The sequence below is a fragment of the Odocoileus virginianus genome, chromosome 6 (genome assembly GCF_023699985.2).
Source record: "Odocoileus virginianus isolate 20LAN1187 ecotype Illinois chromosome 6, Ovbor_1.2, whole genome shotgun sequence".
Taxonomy (NCBI): Eukaryota; Metazoa; Chordata; class Mammalia; order Artiodactyla; family Cervidae; genus Odocoileus; species Odocoileus virginianus.
The window spans coordinates 46,629,921-46,650,983 of NC_069679.1; the positions used below are offsets into that span (position 1 = coordinate 46,629,921).

At 41.5% G+C, this 21,063-nt stretch overlaps 1 protein-coding gene across 1 annotated transcript in view; it reads left to right on the plus strand.

The window, feature by feature from the left end:
• Positions 1-9,664, plus strand: part of MYO5C (myosin VC) — a 113,787-nt gene extending 104,123 nt beyond the window's left edge. The window contains exons 39-41 of the mRNA XM_070469266.1: positions 6,308-6,482; positions 6,998-7,078; positions 8,281-9,664. Coding sequence (XP_070325367.1) covers positions 6,308-6,482; positions 6,998-7,078; positions 8,281-8,433 — 409 coding nt within the window. The 3' untranslated portion in view covers positions 8,434-9,664. The remainder of the gene's footprint in view (positions 1-6,307; positions 6,483-6,997; positions 7,079-8,280) is intronic.
• The last annotated feature ends 11,399 nt before the right edge of the window (positions 9,665-21,063 follow it).

A 21,063-nucleotide genomic window follows, 5' to 3' on the forward strand; every position in this document is an offset into this window, starting at 1 on the left:
CTGTTTCCCCATCTACTCACCATGAAGTGATGAGAAAATTTATATGATTTCAGTTATTTTTAAATTTGTTAATACTTGCTTTTATGACCCAAAATGCAGTCTACTTTTGTGAATATTCCAAATGCAGTTGAAAAGGATGTACATTCTTCTGTTGTTGGGTGAAATATTCTATAAATGTCAATCAGACCCAATTTGTTGATGGTATTTTTCGGGGCTTCCCTGGTGACTCAGGCAGTAAATAATCTGCCTGCCATGCAGGAGACCTGGGTTCAATCCCTGGGTCAGGAAGATCCCCTGGAGAAGGGAATGGCAATCCACTCCATTATTCTTGCCTGGAGAATTCCATGGACAGAGGAGTGACTAAGACTTTCACTTTCACTTTCATTTTTCAGTTCTGTATCCTTGCTGATTTTCTGTCTACTAATTCTATTGACTACTGAGAGGTGTATTGAAGTCTTCAACTGTAATTTTGAATGTGTCTGTTCTTTCAATCTGTCAGTTTTTGCATTATGTATTCTGAAGTTCTGTCTTTCTTCCACTCTGAGTAAGGTTCATACACATTAAAAATTGTTATGCCATCTTGGTGACCTGACCCTCCTGTCATTATGTGGGGGTCTCTCTTTATCCCACCCTGTTAATTTTCTCCGCTTTGATGTCTACTTAATGGACTTCCCAGGTGGCTCAGGCGGTAAAGCGTCTGTCTACAATGTGGGAGGCCTGGGTTCGATCCCTGGGTTGGGAAGATCCCCTGGAGAAGGAAATGGCAATCCACTCCAGTACTATTACCTGGAAAATCCCATAGACAGAGGAGTCTTGTAGGCTACAGTCCATGGGGTTGCAAAGAGTCAGACACGACTAAGCAAAATGAGTCAGTCATATCTTGTCTGAAAGTCTACTTTTTATTTGGATCAGTGTTTTCATAATATACCTTTTCCCATCTTTTTATTCTTAACTTATTTGTATAATATTTGAAATGTAGGCAGCATATATTTGGGTCCTTTTTTTTTTAATCCAGTCTGACAATCTCTGTTTCTTAATTGGTATATTTAGACCATTTTAATTTAATGTATTTATTGATATATGATATATTTAGATATAAGTCTACCATTTTGTTATTTTCTATTTGTTCCTTCTGGTTTTTATTTCTTTGATTTCCTGTTTCTGTCTTATCTGGGGTTCTTTGAACATTTTTGGCATCCTTTTTAAATTTCCTATTGTGTTTTCTCTATATCTCTTTGTATGTTTTTTAATGGCTGCTGTAGAAATTATAGTATCATATTTACCTTTTTCAATCTATTTGGAATCAATATCTTTTATTTTTACATTGATTTTTAAAAAGCTGTTTATTTGGATTTTTTAGTCACACTGCATGGCATGCATGGTATTGGTTCCCCAACGAGGGATTGAACCCTTGCCCCCTTCACTGAAAGTTTGGAGCCCCAACCATTTATCACATTAAGTGAAATGTAGAAACCTTACCGTCACATAGGCCCCTTTCCTCTCTGGTTTATTTTGTAGTTGTCTTATGCTGTACTTCTACATACATCAAAAACTCTACCAGACAATGTTATAATTTTTAGTTTCAGTTCACCGAGGATATTTTCAAGGGCTCAAAGGAGAAGAATAGTCTTTTATATTTATCCAGATATTTATCATTTCTGTAATTTCTTCATTTCTAATGTTTCAAGTCTCATTTGTTCCCCCAGATCTCATTTAGATCTCATTTTCCTTCTGCCTGAGAAAATTATTTCAGTAATCCTTTAGAGCAGATTCACTGGCAGTAGATTTCCCTAGCTTTCTTTAATCTGAAAATATCTTTATCTCACCTTCTATACTTCACCTATACTTCCTGAGGTATATTTTTGTAGGCTGCCAATGTCTGGGCTGACAGTCCATTTTTTTCATCAATTTTTAAATGTTTCACTTTTTTCTGGTTTCCATGGTTTCTGATGAGAAATGCACAGTCATTGAATTATTATTTCCCTACAAACAATACTTAGTCTTTCTCTTATTGATTTCCCAGATTTTTTCTTTGTTTTTAATTTACCACAATTTGATTATAATGTGACTAGGTATGGATTTCTTTGAGTTTAGCTCCTTTGAGATTCTCTGGACTTCTTGAATCTGCAGGTTTGTGGATCTCACCAAATTTGGAACATTTTCAGCCATTTCTTCAAATGTTTTGTCTGCATGATACTTTCTCCTTTCCTTCCGGAATTTCAGTGACACAAATGTTAGAGATTTCATTGTTTTGTTAGCCCTGAAGTTCTGTTCTTGAAATTTTTCCTTTGGACTTTTCAGATTGCATAGTCTTTGTTTGGTCCCTTGAAGTTCTCTGACTCTTTATTCTACTGTTGAGCCCATTCAGTGAGTTCTTTTGTTTCTGTCGCTGTATTTTTCAGCTCTACAATTTTTCAATTATTTTTTAACACCTTGTGTCTTTCCTGAGATTTTCTGTCTTTGCATGTATTTCAAAGTAGTTTGTCTTTACTTTTGGGGGCATTTTGTGATAGCTTCCTTAAAGTCTTTGTCAGATGATTCCAACATCTGTGTCATCTCAGAGTTGGTATCTATTAATTGCATTATGCAATCTGATGAGATTTTCCTGGTTTTCATATGCCTAGTAATTTTGAACTGTATTCTGGACACTTTAGTATTATGAGACACTGAGTCTTTAAATCCTGTGGAGACTGTTGATATTTTTATCAGATAATCAACCCACTGGGGTTCAGGTTCTGGGAATTGTGATTGCTTGGTCAGCTCAGTTTTCAAAGCCTTTGTAATGCTCTTTGCTTCTGTCTTATGTGTGACACACAGTGGCCAGTCTGAAACTTGGGTGGTGCTCAATCCATAGTTTAGTCCTCAAAGTTCAAGTGTGCAGATTCATGCATGGGCTCAGGGGTGTGCCCAGGAGTTCATAAGCAAATTTAAGGGTCACTTTCCTGAGCTTTTTCCTCTCCATAATACCCCTGGTACTTTCCAGATCTCTAAGGAGCCTTTCTTTTGTCCTCCAGACAGAAAACTTGGGCTTCACTTAACTCACTATGTGCTGCACTTCCAGCAGATGTCCCCATCTGGGGTCAAATGGTGGGAGGATAGAGCTCGAGGTGTTCACCCCCATCCTCTTGAGCTACAGTTCCTCCAACTGAAGAAAGTTCCCCTCTCTGTTTTAATTTGTTGCTGGAGCCTGTTGCCACCACCATAGGACTGTTTGGGGCTTGTGCATAACAGAGTGAAGAAAAAGAAAGAAAAGGAGAAATAAGAAAAACAGAATTTCTACCCTCTCTCAGAGTATTAAGACACCCCTTTTCAGCATCTCAAACCAGAACTGGAGGATTCCTCCTAGAGCTCTTAGTTGACAGCAATGCCCACTGCTGAATTTCAGGCTGCTTTGAGTTTAAACCAGTGAATAGCCAAGGGGAAGATACTGGTAAACTCAGTATTATTTGGGAGATACTTCAAATTCTGGTCTTCTTCCCCACACCACCTGCTACTGTTTACTTTTCAAAGTCCTCAAATAGTTGTTCCAGGCATTCCATCCAGGTTTTATAACTGCATTCCGTGGGAGACACAAAATGGAGTGCTTATTCCGTCTTACCAAGAACTAGAACTCCCAATACAGATTTTTGAGTAGGAGGATTAAGATGCTCAAAATTCAGATTTAGAAAAACTGTGGCAGAATTGAATAGGATGGATTAGAAGGAACGAGATGGGAGGCCCATTAGGAATCTACTGTAGTAAGAACTTAAACTAGTGGGACAAAATTGACAATGCAGAAAAACAGTGTTGGGGAGGGGGTGCTTAGCAGAGCAAAAGAACTCATTTCACACTTATTACCTCCTTATGGAATACATTAACTCAGCATTATTGTCCCAGTGATATAACCCATTGGGAGTTGCTAATCTGGAAGGTCAGAGAGTTCACTCAATTTCTTAAACAGCTTCATTGATATATAATCTACATGCCATACACTTCGCTTGTTTAAAGTGTAGAGTTCAATGAAGTTTGGTATATTTACAGAATTATGCAACCATCACCATAATGTAATTTTAGAAAAGCTTCATCACTCCAAAAAGAAACCTTAAACCCAGTAGCAGCCACTCTTATCCCCTACCCACATCCCACTAAGGAGTCCCCTTCTCCTCACCTCAGTTCAGTTCAGTCACTCAGTCACATCCAACTCTTTGTGACCCCAGGGACAACAGGCCTCCCTGTCCATCACCAACTCCAAGAGTTTACTCAAACTCGTGTCCATTGAGTCGGTGATACCATCCAACCATCTCATCCTGTTGTCCCCTTCTCTTCTGCCTTCAGTCTTTCCCAGCATCAGTGTCTTTTCCAATGAGTCAGCTCTTTGCATCAGGTGACCTTAATATGGGAGCTTGAGCTTCAGCTTCAGCATCAGTTCTTCCAATGAATATTCAGGACTGATTTCCTTTAGGATGGACTGGTTGGATCTCCTTGCAGTCCAAGGGACTCTCAAGAGTCTTCTCCGTCACCACAGTTCAAAAGCATCAATTCTTCAGTGCTCAGCTTTCTTTACGGTCCAACTCTCACATCCACACATGACTATTGGAGAAACCATAGCTTTGACTACACAGACCTTTGCTGATAAAATAATGTCTCTGCTTTTTAATATGGTGTCTAGGTTGGTCATAACTTCTCTTCCAAGGAACAAGTGTCTTTTAATTTCATGGCAGCCATCAGCATCTGCAATGATTTTGGAGCCCAAGAGAATAGTCTTTCACTGTTTCCATTGTTTCCTCGTCTGTTAGCCATGAAGTGATGGGACCGGATGCCTTGATCTTATTTTTTGAATGTTGAGTTTTAAGCCAGCTTTTTCATGGTCCTCTTTCACTTTCATCAAGAGACTCTTTAGTTCCTCTTCTCTTTCTGCCATAAGGGTAGTGTCATCTGTATATCTAAGGTTGTTGATGTTTCTCTTGGCAATCTTGATTCCAGCTTGTGCTTCATCCAGCCTGACATTTCACATGATGTACTCTGCATATAAGTTAAATAAGCAGGGTGTCGATATACAGCCTTGATGTACTTCTTTCCCAATTTTGAACCAGGCCATTGTTCCATATCTGGTTGTGTTGCTTCTTGACCTTTATACAGATTTCTCAGGAGGCAGGTAAGGTGATCTGATGTTCACATTTCTTTAAAAATTTTACACAGTTTGTTGTGATCCACACAGTCAAAGGCTTTAGTGTAGTCAATGAAGCAGCAGTAGATGTTTTTCTGGAATTCTCTTGCTTTTTCTTTGGTTCAATGGCAACATCAAATGTATTTTCTTTCTCTACAAATATGGTTATTCTGGACATTTTTTAAAAAATGGAATCATAAAATATGTTGTCTTTTGTGAGTAGCTTCATTCACTTAGTATAATGTTTTCATATTTCACCTATGTAGTAGCATGTGTCAGTATCTCACTCCTTTTTATTATTGAATAACATCTTATTGTATAGATAGACCACAATTTATTTATCTGTCCACCAATTGGTGAACATTAGGGCTGTTTTCATTTTTTGACTATAATGATTAATGCTCCTATACATTAGGAGCATTAATACACAAATCATACATTTGTGTATGATTTTTTTGTTTGGACCTTTCAATTTGGAGTTGCTGGGTCAGATGGTAGTTCAGTGTTTAACATTTTGAAGAAATGCTTGTTTTCCTTAGCAGCTGTGCTATTTACATTCTCACTAGCAATGTGTGAGTGTTCTCAACATCCTGATTTACCAAGAGAGGTAGAGTAACTTTCCAGGCTCACAAAACAGATTGGTGGGATTAAAACCCATGCTTCTTAACTCATAAACCTATGATAATAAGTGACAGAAACTAGAATAGAAACCCCAGTGGACTTAGAAAACCTACCAGTTGAAAATTTTCTGCTACTTTAGGAAAAGAGGTCAAACAATTTTTATACCAGTATAAGTCCCCTCTTCAAATACATTATGAGTTTTTCCTTTAAGATATTTTCAAATCTATTATTAAAGGTACATTAATAGATTATTTTATAAATTATTGTAGTCACTGTTCTTTGTTCAGATTTTCTCCAAAGTTTATTGCTATTATGGCCGCTCACCCTAGACCATCATGATCCTTAGAATCATGGATCATGAGAGCTGATCATCTGGCCCAGCCCCCTCTTGTTACAAATGAAGAAACTGCTGGACATGGTCCTAAGGATCTCAGCAAACACTGGTACCATGTTAGGACATGCTGGGGGACTCTACATCCTCCCCTGAAGTGTTCTAAATGGATCACCCACTATTCTCTGCTCCTCTGGCTTTTACTCCAGGTGCAACATCAGTTACTTAGAAGAATGGCTTAAAGATAAGAATTTACAGAACAACTTGGCCAAGGAAACTTTGGAGCCTCTCTCACAGGCAGCATGGTTGCTTCAGGTGAAGAAGACCACCGACAGTGATGCCAAGGAGATCTACGAACGCTGTACGTCCCTGTCTGCCGTGCAGGTAATCGGGTTTGCGCAGTGTCTCCCTGATCGTCACCAGCAGGTCATGTGACTGGCATCCTCTTTCCTGGCTTAGCTGGCATGAGGTGCATCTGCATCTCTCTGTGCTCTTTGGGGAGCATACATATCTCCATGGCCCACCCACTTATCTAACAAGCATTTATTAAATACTAACTCTAGACCTTGAAAACCTAAAAGCGCGTATGGTACATTCCCTGCCCACAAAACCACAGATGTGTGTGTGTGGGGAGAGGATGTAGGAGTGGAGAAGGAGTCTGGAAATGGGGAATTACCTCTCAGTCATTGAATTAAATGATGTCCTTGCTCCCATCTATGCTCTTCTCAGCTTGTTTTCTCTTTTCTTGGGGAAAAAAATAGCACATGGTTCCTAGAGCCAAATTACAGTATTAAGGAACCACTTGTGGTTCCCAGCTGTTCCCAGACCACTGGAACCATCATTTCATGGACAAAGTTACCCTTTTCGTGGCCTTATACCATCTTATGCATTGTTTGCAGATCATAAAGATTCTTAATTCATACACACCTATAGATGACTTTGAAAAAAGAGTGACTCCATCCTTCGTTCGCAAAGTGCAGGTGAGATGCTTAAGCTGTGCCTTTCAATTTTTAGTATGAGAAAGTGATATTTAATTACCATTGTAGAAGTCCAGAATTAAAGTACATGTACCAAATATACAAAGGAAAGGCACACAGGAAAAGTGGCAGAAATCTTCCCTGTCCAATGCCCCGTTTTCAGAACCCATCTTAGCCCTCGTGGGAAAGGACTGAAAGCACCAAATCCATGGCTCGCAGTGTACACTCCTTCAGCATGTCTTGTTTCCCATCAGTCTTTGCGTATAGACAAGGGAACAGAGGCTGAATGGAAGCAGCGAACCTATGTACTCATTTTTTCTTATTTCAATCCCTGAAGTTTCTTTCCCAGTGTCTCAGGGCAGCAGTTCTCAAAGTTTCATTCAGGAGTCTTTGGTGAGGTGGGGAAGAGTGGATCCTTGAGATAATTTCAGAGAATCTGCAAAGTCTTCCATTTTCCAAATATGTATGTGAGGCAGACTTTTCTTCACACACTTCAACCAGAATAGCAAATCACAACAGGTGAATGCAGAAGCAGATACAAGATTCCACCTGTCATATTAAGTCAGTCATTAAAAAGATTTACAAAATTATAAAAAACGATACTACTTCTCAGTAGTTTTTTTTTAATTTTCTTTCAAATTTGATTTATTTTTCAATTAAAATATGTTAATATGTCTTGGGCTCTTCTTGTTATTTTAATGAATTAATAAGTATTTTAAATTATTGCTTTATTACTAATATGAAAAATATCCATGGCTCTAACCACATGCACAAAAGCTGTTTGGGGTCCTCCGTAATTTAAGATTTTAAAGGGGTCCTGAGACCAAAAGGTTTGCAAACCACCGAACTAAAAATAATTATGAATGCAATAAAAATTTAATACTGAGCTCCACTCATGAGCAGAGAATTATGCCATGAGAATAGGTAAGAATAGAAATTAGATCGATTTGCAGTCAGCCCATCCTGGGGGAAATTAACTTCTGAAGTGAAAAAGAGCAAGTAAGTCTTCATGAGAGCTGGCCTGGAAGACCCAAATAGACCATTCACCTTGTGCTGTGCTGTTGAAAAGCCCTTTTGTGTGTTATCTCACATGATTTTGAAAGGAGTTTTTCACTGTTGTGTTTTCCTTACTCTTGACTTCCAGACAGCAACACAGCAGAGTGCACTAGTTTCCTTATTCATTTTCCCCCTGGTTCTCATTTCAGGCTCTCCTAAACAGCCGAGAGGATTCATCACACCTGATGTTGGACACCAAATACCTCTTTCAAGTCACATTTCCTTTCACTCCCTCTCCACATGCTCTGGAAATGATCCAAATCCCCAGCAGTTTTAAGCTTGGCTTTCTCAATAGGTTATAGCAGGAGAAAAGAGCATAAGTGCACTTTTCTTTCAGAAGCTCAGTGAAGCTCAAATAAGAAGGATGTGGCTTACACCTGATTGGAACTGGAGATGCTTTGGAATGTGATTTAATGAAGAAAATAAGAATTCTCCCAAATGGGCCACATCTCCTCTTGCTCATGGTGATGGTGCTGCCGCTGTCATCTTGTAAGAATTAACACACACCAGTTGAGGTTGGAAAGGCCACGTCTACCTTTGGAATCTCTGCCAAATTTTACTAGAATTCCTGCAATAGTCATATTTTCTGCCTGGTGCCTCTATCTTGTGACAAGGGTCCACCCAGTGAGAGTGAGACTTTCAGGACACAGCTTATCCTGTTTTCTAAGGTTCATGTGAAGCCCAGATATTTATGAAGCCACAAATGGGTTCCAGGATTGTCTTTCAAATAATCCCATTTGACCATGACCCATCAGAAATTCTCTCACCCTCACACTTGCTTGAAAAGGGTGGGGGTGCTTCACCAACTCTTTTTACTAGAAACACTTCTGCATTAAAAAATATTTATTTCAGGCCCCTCTAGTTTTTAAGAGAATATTCAATTCAATTCAATCTGAAATAAATCATGAAGTATTTTATGTAAATATTCATTTAAAACTAATATATCATTCAAGTCTAACTCCCACATCATTTATCATCTCCTCCAAAAGAACATATCATTGAATTTTCTCTGCCAACATATTTGCCATAAATTTTCATTGTTTAATATCTTTCATACAATGACTTAAAAAAAATAGTTTGAAAAGGCAACCTAAATGATTTTTTCTGTCTTATCAGCATTCAAATATGTTTTAAGATTTCCTCATAAAAATAACTGAAAAATTATGTCAGCTCCTTCTTTTGAGAAATCTCCCAAGTTTTGTGGGAACTGACTATTCCTTGTTCCCCCAGGCTTCCTTATTTCTTCCTTGCAGAGCATAAATCATGACTTGATAAGCACTCCCAGCCCTTGGATTCAGTGCTCTTCCACACCTCCCCAAGTCCCAGGCCATGGGTGTGATTCTGTAATATGGGCATATATCTTAGGGGTGGAAATAATACATGATGATGAATCAACATCACCCTTCCAATATGTAATAACGTCTTTTCATATCATAAATGACTTAATTTAGTTTGCTTAGATATATTGTATATGAAGAAATGAGAAGTAGAACTTTGTAAAATTTTAATCAATAAAATTACCACATGATCTGGGTCAAATTCTCTTATTTGCCAGGAGATTACATTTTTCCTAAGTGCACAAGGTTTATGCTTTTATTTAAGGGTCATACTTAAAGATGCTGGAAACGTTACAGATTCATAACACCTCATAAAATATATATAAAATTTTTTAGCGAGGAAGTAAATATGCCCTCCTCGGCCGTGTCTCCATTTAGCTCCCAGACTGTGCCAGCGTTAGGGGCTACTTGGCAGAGAGTTGGCTGGGTTTTGATTCACACAGATTGCCTTCTTTGTGCCCCTTCCAGGTCTCCCCTTCACCACAAGGAGCCCATCACTCTTCCTGTTCGGCTCCCATAACTCATGCGTCCTGTCTTAGAGCACCCATCATGGGCTATAGGACGGTAACATTGGCTGTTCCCTCCACTACCCTGTGAGCTCCTAGAGAAAAGCTCATCTCAGTGCTAGCAAGTGGAGCTTCAGGAGCAGAGTCTTACTGGAGGCGGCAGGGTTTGTAGGGGGTCAGTCTTGGGAAAGAGTAGATATTGTTTGAAGACACAGGGACCTGCAGAGCCCGAAAAGCTTACGCATGGCGAAAGGGGCAGGGGAGCTCTCACCGCACTGTCTTGATCCGTTCTACAAAGCCAAAGGTGGCAAGGGTGGCCAAACCATGAGGTACCGATGGGGTGAGGACTGTGGAAAGGCAGGAGCTGCTGCTAACCTTCAGTAACAGGTAAATGTCGGGGTCACTCAGTGAAGCAGGGCGTGAATTCATGGCAGTCAAACCTGCCAAACTCTGCTTCCTGCAGAGAGCAGAGAACTGAGCTCTAAAAACTGGTCCACGGGGTTCCTAAGGGAACCTGGCAGTATGGATGGTCAGAAGGCCTAAAGGGTGAGTGAGTGATGCAACCTGCAGCGCGTGCCCCAGCTATAAACACAGAGCCGGGGGTGGGAAGAAAGAGAGCCGCTGAGCTGTCAAGTCCAGATAAGGAGATTAGTTAGATGGATGCAGTTGCCTTAGCACCTTGAAGCTGCAGCTCTAACTTCTCCACATTCTGCTGATCGGTTCCAAGCGTTGACTCTCTGGAAGGTATGTATGTGTTAACATTAGAGTGCTCGGGCTTCCTTAAATGCTCAGAAGAGTGTTCAGATGTGTGCATACCAAGTTGTTGACAGGGGTCTTTCTGGGCAGTGAGAGTATAGGTAAAGGATGATCTGTATGTTCTAATTTTTCCACATTTCACATGTATTTCTTCTGAAATAGGTGCTTTGTTTTCAAAATATATTTAGTATTGACATCAGGGGCAAATTAAGCATCTGTACAATTTAGTCAGTTTTAAAAACTGACCCACATAACACTTCACATGTCAACGTAAATCTTGGAGTGCAGCGTATGGAATAGAAAGAGGTTTCTAACACTAAACATTACACAGTTTTAAAGCTTGTGAGACTCACCCATTCATTGCCATGTGTATCAGCAGTTTATTCTTTTTTATTAGATGAACATATCACAATTTATGCATCTATCTAAATTGATGAATATTTGGGTTTTTCCAGCTTGGGGCTATTATGAATAAAACTATTATGACATTCTTATTCATGTTTTTTTTTCCTTTTTTGAGGATGTAAGTATTCATTTCTGTTGAGTATATATCAAGGAGTAAAATGATAGGTTTACATAGCTTTAGTGGGTCTTATCAATCAGTTTTCCAGTGTGGTTGTACCAGTTTATTCTCTTACCAGCTGAAGTGGTCCAGTTCTCTACATTCTCACCCACACTTCACGCCATCAGTCTCTTTACTCTTAGGTGTTCTGGTGGGTAAATAGTGGATTCACAGTGTGTTTTAACTTGCATTTCATTGACGCCTAATGATGTTGAGCACCTCTTTATCTGTTTATTGACCAAATGAATATCTGCATTTGTTAAGTGTCCAAGTTTTTGCCCACTTAAAAATAATCTGTACTGAGATACAATTGCACACAACATAAAACTATTTTATAGCATACATTTCAGTGGTTTTTAGTATATTCACAAGCAAATTACATTATCTAACTCTAGAAAATTTCCGTCACCCCTAAAAAGAAACCCCATACTCATTAAGCAGTCACTCCAACCCCCTACCTCCCACCTGTTGGCAACCTCTAATCTACTTTCCGTCTCTGTGCACTTGCCTATCCTGGATGTATTGTATAAATGGAATCATAATTTGTGGCCTTTTTCATCTGACTTATTTCACTTAGCATAAACTTTTCAAGGTTCATCTATGTTGTAGCACATCAGAACTTCATCTTTTTTTTAATTGCCAAATAAGAGTCTACTGTATGAACAGACCACATTTTCTTTATTCATTCCTCAGTTGATGGACATGTTAGTTGTTTCCACTTTGACTTAAATGCTGCTACAGATAATTCGTGTGTAAATTTTTATGGGCACATATGTATTTGATGGTCTTGGAATATGCCCAGGAGTAAATCTGCTTGGTCACTTGGTAGCAACCATGTTTAACTTCTTGAGTAACTGCTAAGCTGTTTTCCACAGAGGCAGCAACATTTTACATTCCCACCAGCAGAGTATGAGGGTAATTTTGCCCATTTTTAATTGGGTCAATGAACAATTTTAAAAGTGAAAACTGGGGGTACCCTATATATCCTACAGTAGGATGTTGGCTTATTAAACTGTGATACTCCATCACTCCATAGTATAACATAATACTAAAGCTATTACCAAAAAACAGATAGCTCTGTAAACAGTAACAGAATAAGTTAGGTAAAAAAACAAGTGGCTAACAGTTCCATTTATGTAACTAACAAGCTTTATCTATGGCATCTGGCAACTCTGGAAGAATAGCCTCCAAACTCAGGAAACTGAATATAGGGTAGGTAATGGGAAATTTCACTTTTGACTTTCTATCCTTGGCACTGACTTTTTAAAAAAATAATCATGGGGTAGTAGGCGATTTGGTAAATTTTTTTGGAACTGTGTATTTAAGTGAAACATTTCAAAGAAATTTTGTGCTTGGCTTAGGGTTAGGTAACTCCTACCACAGAGCAATCTCATGTCAGAATCTGTTAAAATGTTTTTTTTTTTCTTGTCGAAGTACCCACTGAAGCTTTTGCTCTAGCTGTGAAAAGTTCCCTCATCATAAAAAAATATTATTTTCAATAAGTACAATAGACTGTACTAAAATTAAATTTAGCCCATGTTATAAAAACTAAATGGAAAATACCAGGATGTAAAAATATAAAGAGTGCACATGAACAGTATAACCCCTGGTCCTAAAAATCTATTCCTGCATAGCTAAAATGTGAAATGGAGTCTCTCTGGGCAATGGGATTATGGGTGATTGTTTTCTTCCTTATACCTTTCTGATTTTTCCAAATTTTCTACAATGAGCATGTATAACATTTATAGTTTTAAAATGCTATCATCTTCCAAGTTTACTTTGCCACTTGCTCATGTTCAACCAACCAGATCTAAAATGCTAGCTATACAATATGATTTAGGGTTGATATGACTCAAGACTTGTGATCTCCATTTAAAAACTGGTGTTTTCCAAGAATATTCAATGACATGCAAAGATGAAAACACTATTAAGCTAAAAACTAAAGTTCAAAATTGCATATGGCATGTAATTCCAATTTTTTTAATGTATACACTAAATGTATACTTAAATGTATCTCACTATGGAGATTCTAGAATAAAACATAAAATGCTAACAGAGGTCAGTTACTTGTTAGAACAAGGCATGTTGATGACAGATTTTCCCTCTTCATGTCCTTCTATTTCCAATTATGTATAATGAACATGTACCTCTCTTATAATGTGAAAAAAATATAAAATTCAGTATGAGAAAAGTCTCTGTCCAGATTTGGAATATTGGCAATTTTTAAAAAATTTTATTGGTGTATAGTTAATTTATAATTTTGTATTAGTTTCAAGTGTACAGCAAAGCGAATCAGTTATACATATATCCACTCCTTTTTAGATTCTTTCCCCTATAGATCATTACAGAGTACTGAGTTCCCTGTGCTATATAGTAGGTACTTATTCATTATCTACGTTATATACGGTAGTGTGTATATGTCGATCCCAATCTCCCGATGTATCCTTCCCCCTGATCCCCCGGTAACCATAAATTTGTTTTCTACATCCATGACTCTGCTTCTGTTTTATAAATAAGTTTGTTTCTTCCTTAAAAAAAAAAGATTCCACATATAAATGATATCATATGATATGTCTTTCTGTGTGGCAGTTTTCCTACTTCTCTCTTTGTGGGAGTTGATCTCCCATGATTCCTAGTCATCCTTCTATTCCTTCTGCACTTAGCTCCTCGGTTCCTCTCACCTTCCATTCCTGCGGCTACTGCTCTGTCCAGAGCTTACTTCCTCTTCTCCAGTACCTGATAACAGTCTCTCAACCTAATGGATTTTCCTGCTGTACACTCTCTCTCTGACCTACTTGCAGAAGTGCAAATGCTGGAATAATCCACTTGAATGACGTCACTCCCGGCTGAAAACCCGTGGCTCACCTTCCTAATGCTATTACTTGGAGCACGACCTTGTGGCTGGCCCCCTTGGCAGGTTTGGGCAGTGGCAGGGGTTGGGGGAGGCGGGGGCAGCATTACCAGCCCCCACCCCAGGCTAGCCCCTGGTGGCAGGCCCTTTCCCATTCTTTAACTCTTTCTGTGACAAGGCAGAGCAGCTCGGTGGTGCTGGCTCTGTGGTAAGGGTCGTGGAGTTCCTCTGCGTAAGATTCAGGCTCCATCACTGACCTTGCGCTTGTTAACCCCTCAGTATCTCCCTTGTGGTAACTCAGATGTCCTGCTTCCCTCCCTGAGAGGCTGTGAGAGGTCAGGGCCAGCACTCCGCAGTGGTCAGTAGCTGATTCCCTTGGGGTCCCTCGTCCTTGGGGAACTGCCTTCTACGCCTTTGTTCCTTAGAGACCTCAAGAATGCTGCAGCCACCTCTCGGCAGTGGGGGTGCACTTCAACTCCTGAGTTCCCTGGTCTCTCCCCACCCCATGGTGACCCCTGCATGGTAGACATCCCCCCCAGTGGTGTCTCCACTGCCACCTGCCCCCAAATACATCCCTCTCAATTTGGACTCTGTTCAAACATTCAGGCTAGTGCCCCCAAAGCTCTTTATCACAGGATCTCTCCTTTGAACCTGACATGGCCCGCTCTGGAACACGTATTAAGTTGGTGTGGCTATGACGGCTGTGCCCCCGCCACCTTCACCCCCTGGTCCTCAAACTCTCCAGCAGTGGCGCCCCAACCACTCAGCCTTCCAAACAGAAACCTAAGAGACGTCCTAGGCATCTCCCTCCCCTCTTCCCCAAACATCAGCAAGTCCAGTTCCCTCTCCTTTTTGGATTTGGAAGCACGGTCCAAATCCACCCCATGGCATTGCCTTAGTACAGGATTTCATCTCGTCTGAACGTGGCCGTAGACTCCTCTCTGCTTTTTCCTCATCTCCAGCCTCATCCCCACTCCCCTCCTTTTCCCTGCTGCCACGGCTTCCGCTGTTGCAGCCACTCAGAGGGCAGCAGAACGTCCACGGAGCGCTCCCTGCAGTCCAGCCTTGCGCTCAGTGCTTCATGCAGCATCTCTCATAATTCCCCTGACACCCCCACGATGGCAGAGTCTAAGGTCCACATTTAACAGGTGAGCAAAGATGCAGAGAGGTGAAGTCACTGGCCCACGTAGTGGGGTCAGGACTGGGTCAGCCAGAGCCCCACCCTTTAGCACAAATGCTTGTTTGCTCAAGGTTGCCCTCCCTTTGGTGACCTGGGTGGACAGGCAGTGACTCCTGGATCTGTGACTGGCAAATGTTTCATAAATGAGGTGTGTTCCTTACAGGGAACCAACACCACATTTACTTGGTTGGGGTCAGGCTCCAGGTTTTCTGACTCTTAATCTTTACTCCAAAACTTCATCTTGAGGGGAGGAATTTTTTTAAGTTTTAAATTACAGAATCCACTGCAAGGGGCTTCCCTGGTGACTCAGTGGTAAAGAATCCACCTGTCAATGCAGGAGATGTGGGTTTGATCCCTGGGTGGGGAAGATCCCCTGGAGGAGCTAATGACAACCCACTCCAGTATTCTTGCCTGGGAAATCCCATGACAGAGGAGCCTGGCAGGCCACAGTCCATGGGGTCACAAAAGAGTTGACATGACCTACAGACTAAACAACAATAATATTGTGAGGCCCTACAGGATTAAAATACTGTACTGCAAAGATCAATTGTGTCCATGTCTGTTCAGAAAATCTATTGTCTGATACTTTCTTACTGATTAAATAAATGAGCTGGTGCTGACCCAGCATGTTGTAATAAATTGAAAGTTACAAATTAACTGCATAGACTTTATTTGCATAGGTCTGAGCAACTACCATGATAACAGGAAGGTGAGTTGATTTCTTTGCCACACCTCGTGGTATGCAGGATCCTAGTTCCCCGACCAGGAATTGAACCCAAGTCCCCTGCAGTGGAAGAGCAGAGCTTCAACCACTGGACTGCCAAGGAAGTCCCAAGATGAGGTTTTAAAAAGCTGTTTCCATTGGCTTTTCTCATACATACACACACATCCCTTCCCCTCTTTTCTATCTCTTTTTCTTTTTTTTTTTAAAAAGAAGTCAACAAAAACATGTATTGTGGAATTCCCTTGTGGTCCAGTGGTTAAGACTTCATGGTTCCAATGCAGGGGGTGAGGGTTTGATCCCTGGTTGGGGTATTAAGATCCCACATGCCACATGTATGGCCAAGAAAACAAGAAAGAAAGGAGGAAAAAAGGAAAGAAAGAAAATAGAAGCTGCATGGGAGAATGATGCACGCTTTGTCTAACAACTCACTTTATCTAACTCTCCACTCTCTGGCTCTCTGTTCTGCTTTCAGCTCAAGAAGTTGATTTTACATCTATGCTAACTACCATGTTAATACAAAGTTTGTTAAAGTCTAATACAAAGTTTCTTTATGAACAAACAGTAGAAAGTAAAAATTTGCAGACCACTATAAAATTTTAGGACTGTTGCATAATACTTTCAATTGTTATGAAATGCCCAAGAAATCAGAGAAATAAGACTGAAGAGCTTGTTAAAGGTTGTTTCTTAATTTGTGAAACTTTTCTCACACACACACCTCCCTTTTTTTCTCTCCCTCTTTTCCAGCGTCAGCTGGGGTAAAATATGGATCAGACCTTTCTAGTTAACGTATTTGGCTCCTGTGACAGATGCTTCAAACAACGGGCTCTGAGACCAGTTTTCAAGAAATCTGAACAGCTCAACTACTGTTCACTATGTGCAGAAATTGTAAGTGCCACTTTAAAAAAAAATATTTAAGTCATTACCTGTCTTTAAATAATGTCTAATGTGAGGGTCCTGTGACTAGTGGGTTGCCATAGAATCAGTGTACACACACGAACATTTGCATCACACCCAGGCTGAGTGAGACAGTACAGTGTGAAGGTTTAGGATGTGAACTTTGGTGTCTGATGGCCTGGTTTCAACTCCCAGTTATGTTCCTCAGGGGCCTTGTGCCAGCGGATCTCCGCTCTGCCAGGAGATCTGTTTTCCCATCAGAAAACAACAATAGTGGCATCTATCTCAGGGTTTGGGGAGGAGGAAGAATAAGTTTATTTTTTAAAGTGTTTAGAATAATACTCAGCAGAGAAAGTGCTCAATAGATGTTTTAGCTTATTAGTTTTTAGAGCTAATGCTTTTTCCGTCTTCTCCTAGTCAGCTTGGCAAACAAGCAAGCTAAAAGGGACTCTGGTAAATAAACAGCCAGGGAGCACCTTCCCAAAGGCTTTGTGCCAGCTGTGCCTAGGAACAGCTCTGTTGAAGACTGGAGCATATGCCATTTCCTTCTCCAATATAGGGCCTCAGTTATGAGTAAAATCAAGCTCAAGGAAAACTGTTCCTTGGGCCTAAGCCTTCAGCCAGGGTAGGTACTGAACAAAAAACCTGGCACTTTTCAGAGTGTACAAATCAATCTTCACCAGAGACGGCTTTGCACAGGCTTCAGATCCTGTAGCAGCAATGCCCACAGTCTGGCTGAGGCTCTAGGAATGAGTCCTGTCTCAGACAATTTGCAAAGCTGTGCTCAGCAGCGCAGCTGAGTGGAGCCCCCACCTGGTCACAAGTGGTAAAGCACTCTTCCCCACAGGCTCAGTAGGAAATCCCCATTGTGGACACAGTGAGAGAACAAAAACCAAGACACTTACCTAAGTGGGGAAAGATAACGTTCACATTTTATCCAACTGAAGGGAAAACGTATTCATTCTTTTGGTCCCATTATAACTCCTAACAGTGAACACATTTTTAAAAAATTATTCCTGTAAAGCAAATGGCAAATAAACAGCCTAAAGGGGCACACAGGGTTTGGTACAGTATAGTAATCCTGATGTCACAGGATTCAGGTTCATTGTGATGGGCTTCTACCTGCAGCACATTTTGTTCTAAACTTGGATCTGCACACTGCAAGCTGAGGACATTCAGTTCTTAAACCTGCTTTCTGATGGCCCTACCATCCTGGAGCAGTACTATGTGTTAATCTAGCGCTTCTCTACTTGAAACAACGTTCCCTGTGGACAGAAAGAGCCCAGAACCCCAGATGTCAGGTCCTCTGTAGCATCACAGATTCTTCCCAGGTCAGAACCCCACCTGGAGATGTTCTTCAGAGGATTGTCACCTGCTCCACCACGAGCACTTGGAAGGTTCCCAAATATTCAGACAGATTGTTTTGACTGCAGAGACATCCAAATGACTAACAGCTAACTTTTTAATCCAGGTGTTTGGGATTGTGTAGACACAGCCCCCATTGGGTACTTTTCATGGATGGGGCATCCCTCTAACTCCACCACTGCTGAAATGTAGGTAACTTTTCTGACTTACACTTTAAAAAAGCAGTGCACAGCAAAGTAAAGGAAGGCACTTTACAAACTTTGAAAATGAAAGTCACGTCCAACTCTTTGCAACCCCATGCACTATAGTCCATGGAATTCTCCAGGCCAGAATACTGGAGTGGGTAGCCTTTCTCTTCTCCAGGGGTCTTCCTGACCCAGGAATCCAACTGAGGTCTCCTGCATTGCACGCGGATTCTTTACCAACTGAGCTATGAGGGAAGCCCTTGCAAACTTTGCCAGACATTAAAGCATTCCTTGGCTTCCTCTCCAGATGGTAAACTCCCTAGATTGGAGGATGTTTGGGGGTTATTTTACACAGAACCTTCAGAAGAGGGCACACTCCTGTATGAAGCTCCACTCACCCCAGGTCTTCACGAACACATAGACCCTGAGTCAGGCACACGTATCCCACGGTGGGCCATGAGGTCCCGAAGAGGTGACACGAGGATGCTGCTTTTCCCAGGCCTTCTGAGATGGCCTTGTGAGAGGTATCCCCATGCCCCAGGGTCCCATACTTCCTGTTAATTGCTCACATCTACCAGGCAGCCTTCATAATAACAAGGAGCACATAGCTGTGTGCCACGCTTTGCTCTGAATGCTCTATGCAGTCACTCTTTATGAGGATTCTATGAGGAAGGTATTCTCCCCGTTTACAGATGAGGAGCCTGAGACACAGAGAAACTGAGTAAGCCACTCCAGGCCGAACAGCACAACCAGGACTCACCCCCAGGCAGTGGGATCTAGACAGAGCCTGTGCTCTTAATATTTTGCTCTAAGAACTCTGAGATTGTTTCTGGGAGAGTGAACCAAGCAAATCATCTCACTTTTCTGTGCCTCATTTGTAAAACGGAGGTGACAACAGTGCCCATTCAGGGTGACTGTTGTGAGTTACTAATGTAAAGCACTGGAACAGTGCCTGGCATGAAAGGGACTGGAAAGCGCAGATGATTGAGTCTGCCACAAAGTCACTAATTTGCTTCCTTGAGGAAACTGCCGTAACCCTTCATTCTAAGGTGGAGTGACCCATCACAAGTGACCAGTCTGAGATCACTGAGCAGGGCTCAGAAGCCCCTGAGTCTGGCTCCTTGTGGGTCCCTGACCCCACCACCACTTCCTTTGGCTGCTCCCCCCAGGACAGGGACTTGATTCTCTAGTGAATAAGAGAAGAGCAAAACCAAGAACAGGCAAAGACTTCTGGCTTTTCAGAATCCAGAACTAGTTTTACTTTTTGTATCAGTTCAGTTCAGTTAAATCACTCAGTGGTGTCTGACTCTTTGTAACCCCATGGACTGCAGCACACCAGGCCTCCCTGTCCATCACCAACCTGCGGAGTTTACCCAAACTCATGTCCATCAAGTTGGTGATGCCATCCAACCATCTCATCCTCTGTCCTCCCCTTCTCCTCCTGCCTTCAATCTTTCCCAGCATCAGGGTCTTTTCAAATGTGTTGGTTCTTCAATATCATATGGCCAAAGTATTGGAGTTTCAGCATCAGTCCTTCCAATGAATATTCAAGACTGATTTCCTTTAGGATGGACTAGTTGGATCTCCTTGCAGTCCAATGGACTCTCAAGAGTCTTCTCTGACACCGCAGTTCAAAAGAATCAATTCTTTGGCGCTCAGCTTTCTTTATAGTCCAACTCTCACATTCATACATGACTACTGGAAAAACCATAGCCTTGACTAGATGGACCTTTGTTGACAAAGTAATGTCTCTGCTTTTTAATATGCTGTCTAGGTTGGTCATAACTTTCCTTCCAAGGGGTAAGTGTCTTTTAATTTCATGGCTGCAATCACCATCTGCAGTGATTTTGGAGCCCCCAAAAATAAAGTCTGCCACTGTTTCCACTGTTTCCCCATCTATTTGCCATGAAGTGATGGGACCGGATGCCATGATCTTAGTTTCTGAATGCTGAGCTTTAAGCCAACTTTTTCACTCTCCTCTTTCACTTTCATCAAGAAGCTCTTTAGTTCTTCTTTGCTTTCTGCCATTAAGTCAATAAACTAGAAGTTTGTGGCATCATAGGGGAGCATTAGAGATACCAGGGATCAGAGCATACCCTTGGCGCAAGCCAGGCCCCTTCACCTTCTTCTCTCTCATCCGCTCTCTTCAGTCAGAAGCCACTGGGCCCCAAATAGGGGAGACTGGAGACATCCAAATGACTCTGTCCAGTCATTTCACATGTGTAGCAAACATGTGTTTCAAGCATGGTACCCTCAGGCACACCTAAATATCAAGTCCCAAACAGGGGAGGTGGGAGGAAGGGGCGTTGGAAGGGCTCTACCACTGGGACTTCGCCAAACTCCCAGGAGCAGGAGTAGTCCTGTGTTGGACTCCCAGCCCGGCCTTCACTAAGTGCGCATCCTTCAACAAGTCGCGTATCACTTCCTAGCCTTGTTTTTTCCACCGGTGAAATGGGCACAACGTTGCTGCGTGCCGGCAAGATGTGCGCTAACATTAGCCTCGGCTGGGGCGCGGGGGCGCGGGGGCGCCCCTGTGCCTGCGGCCGGCGGAGAGGGAGGAGGATCGGCCTCC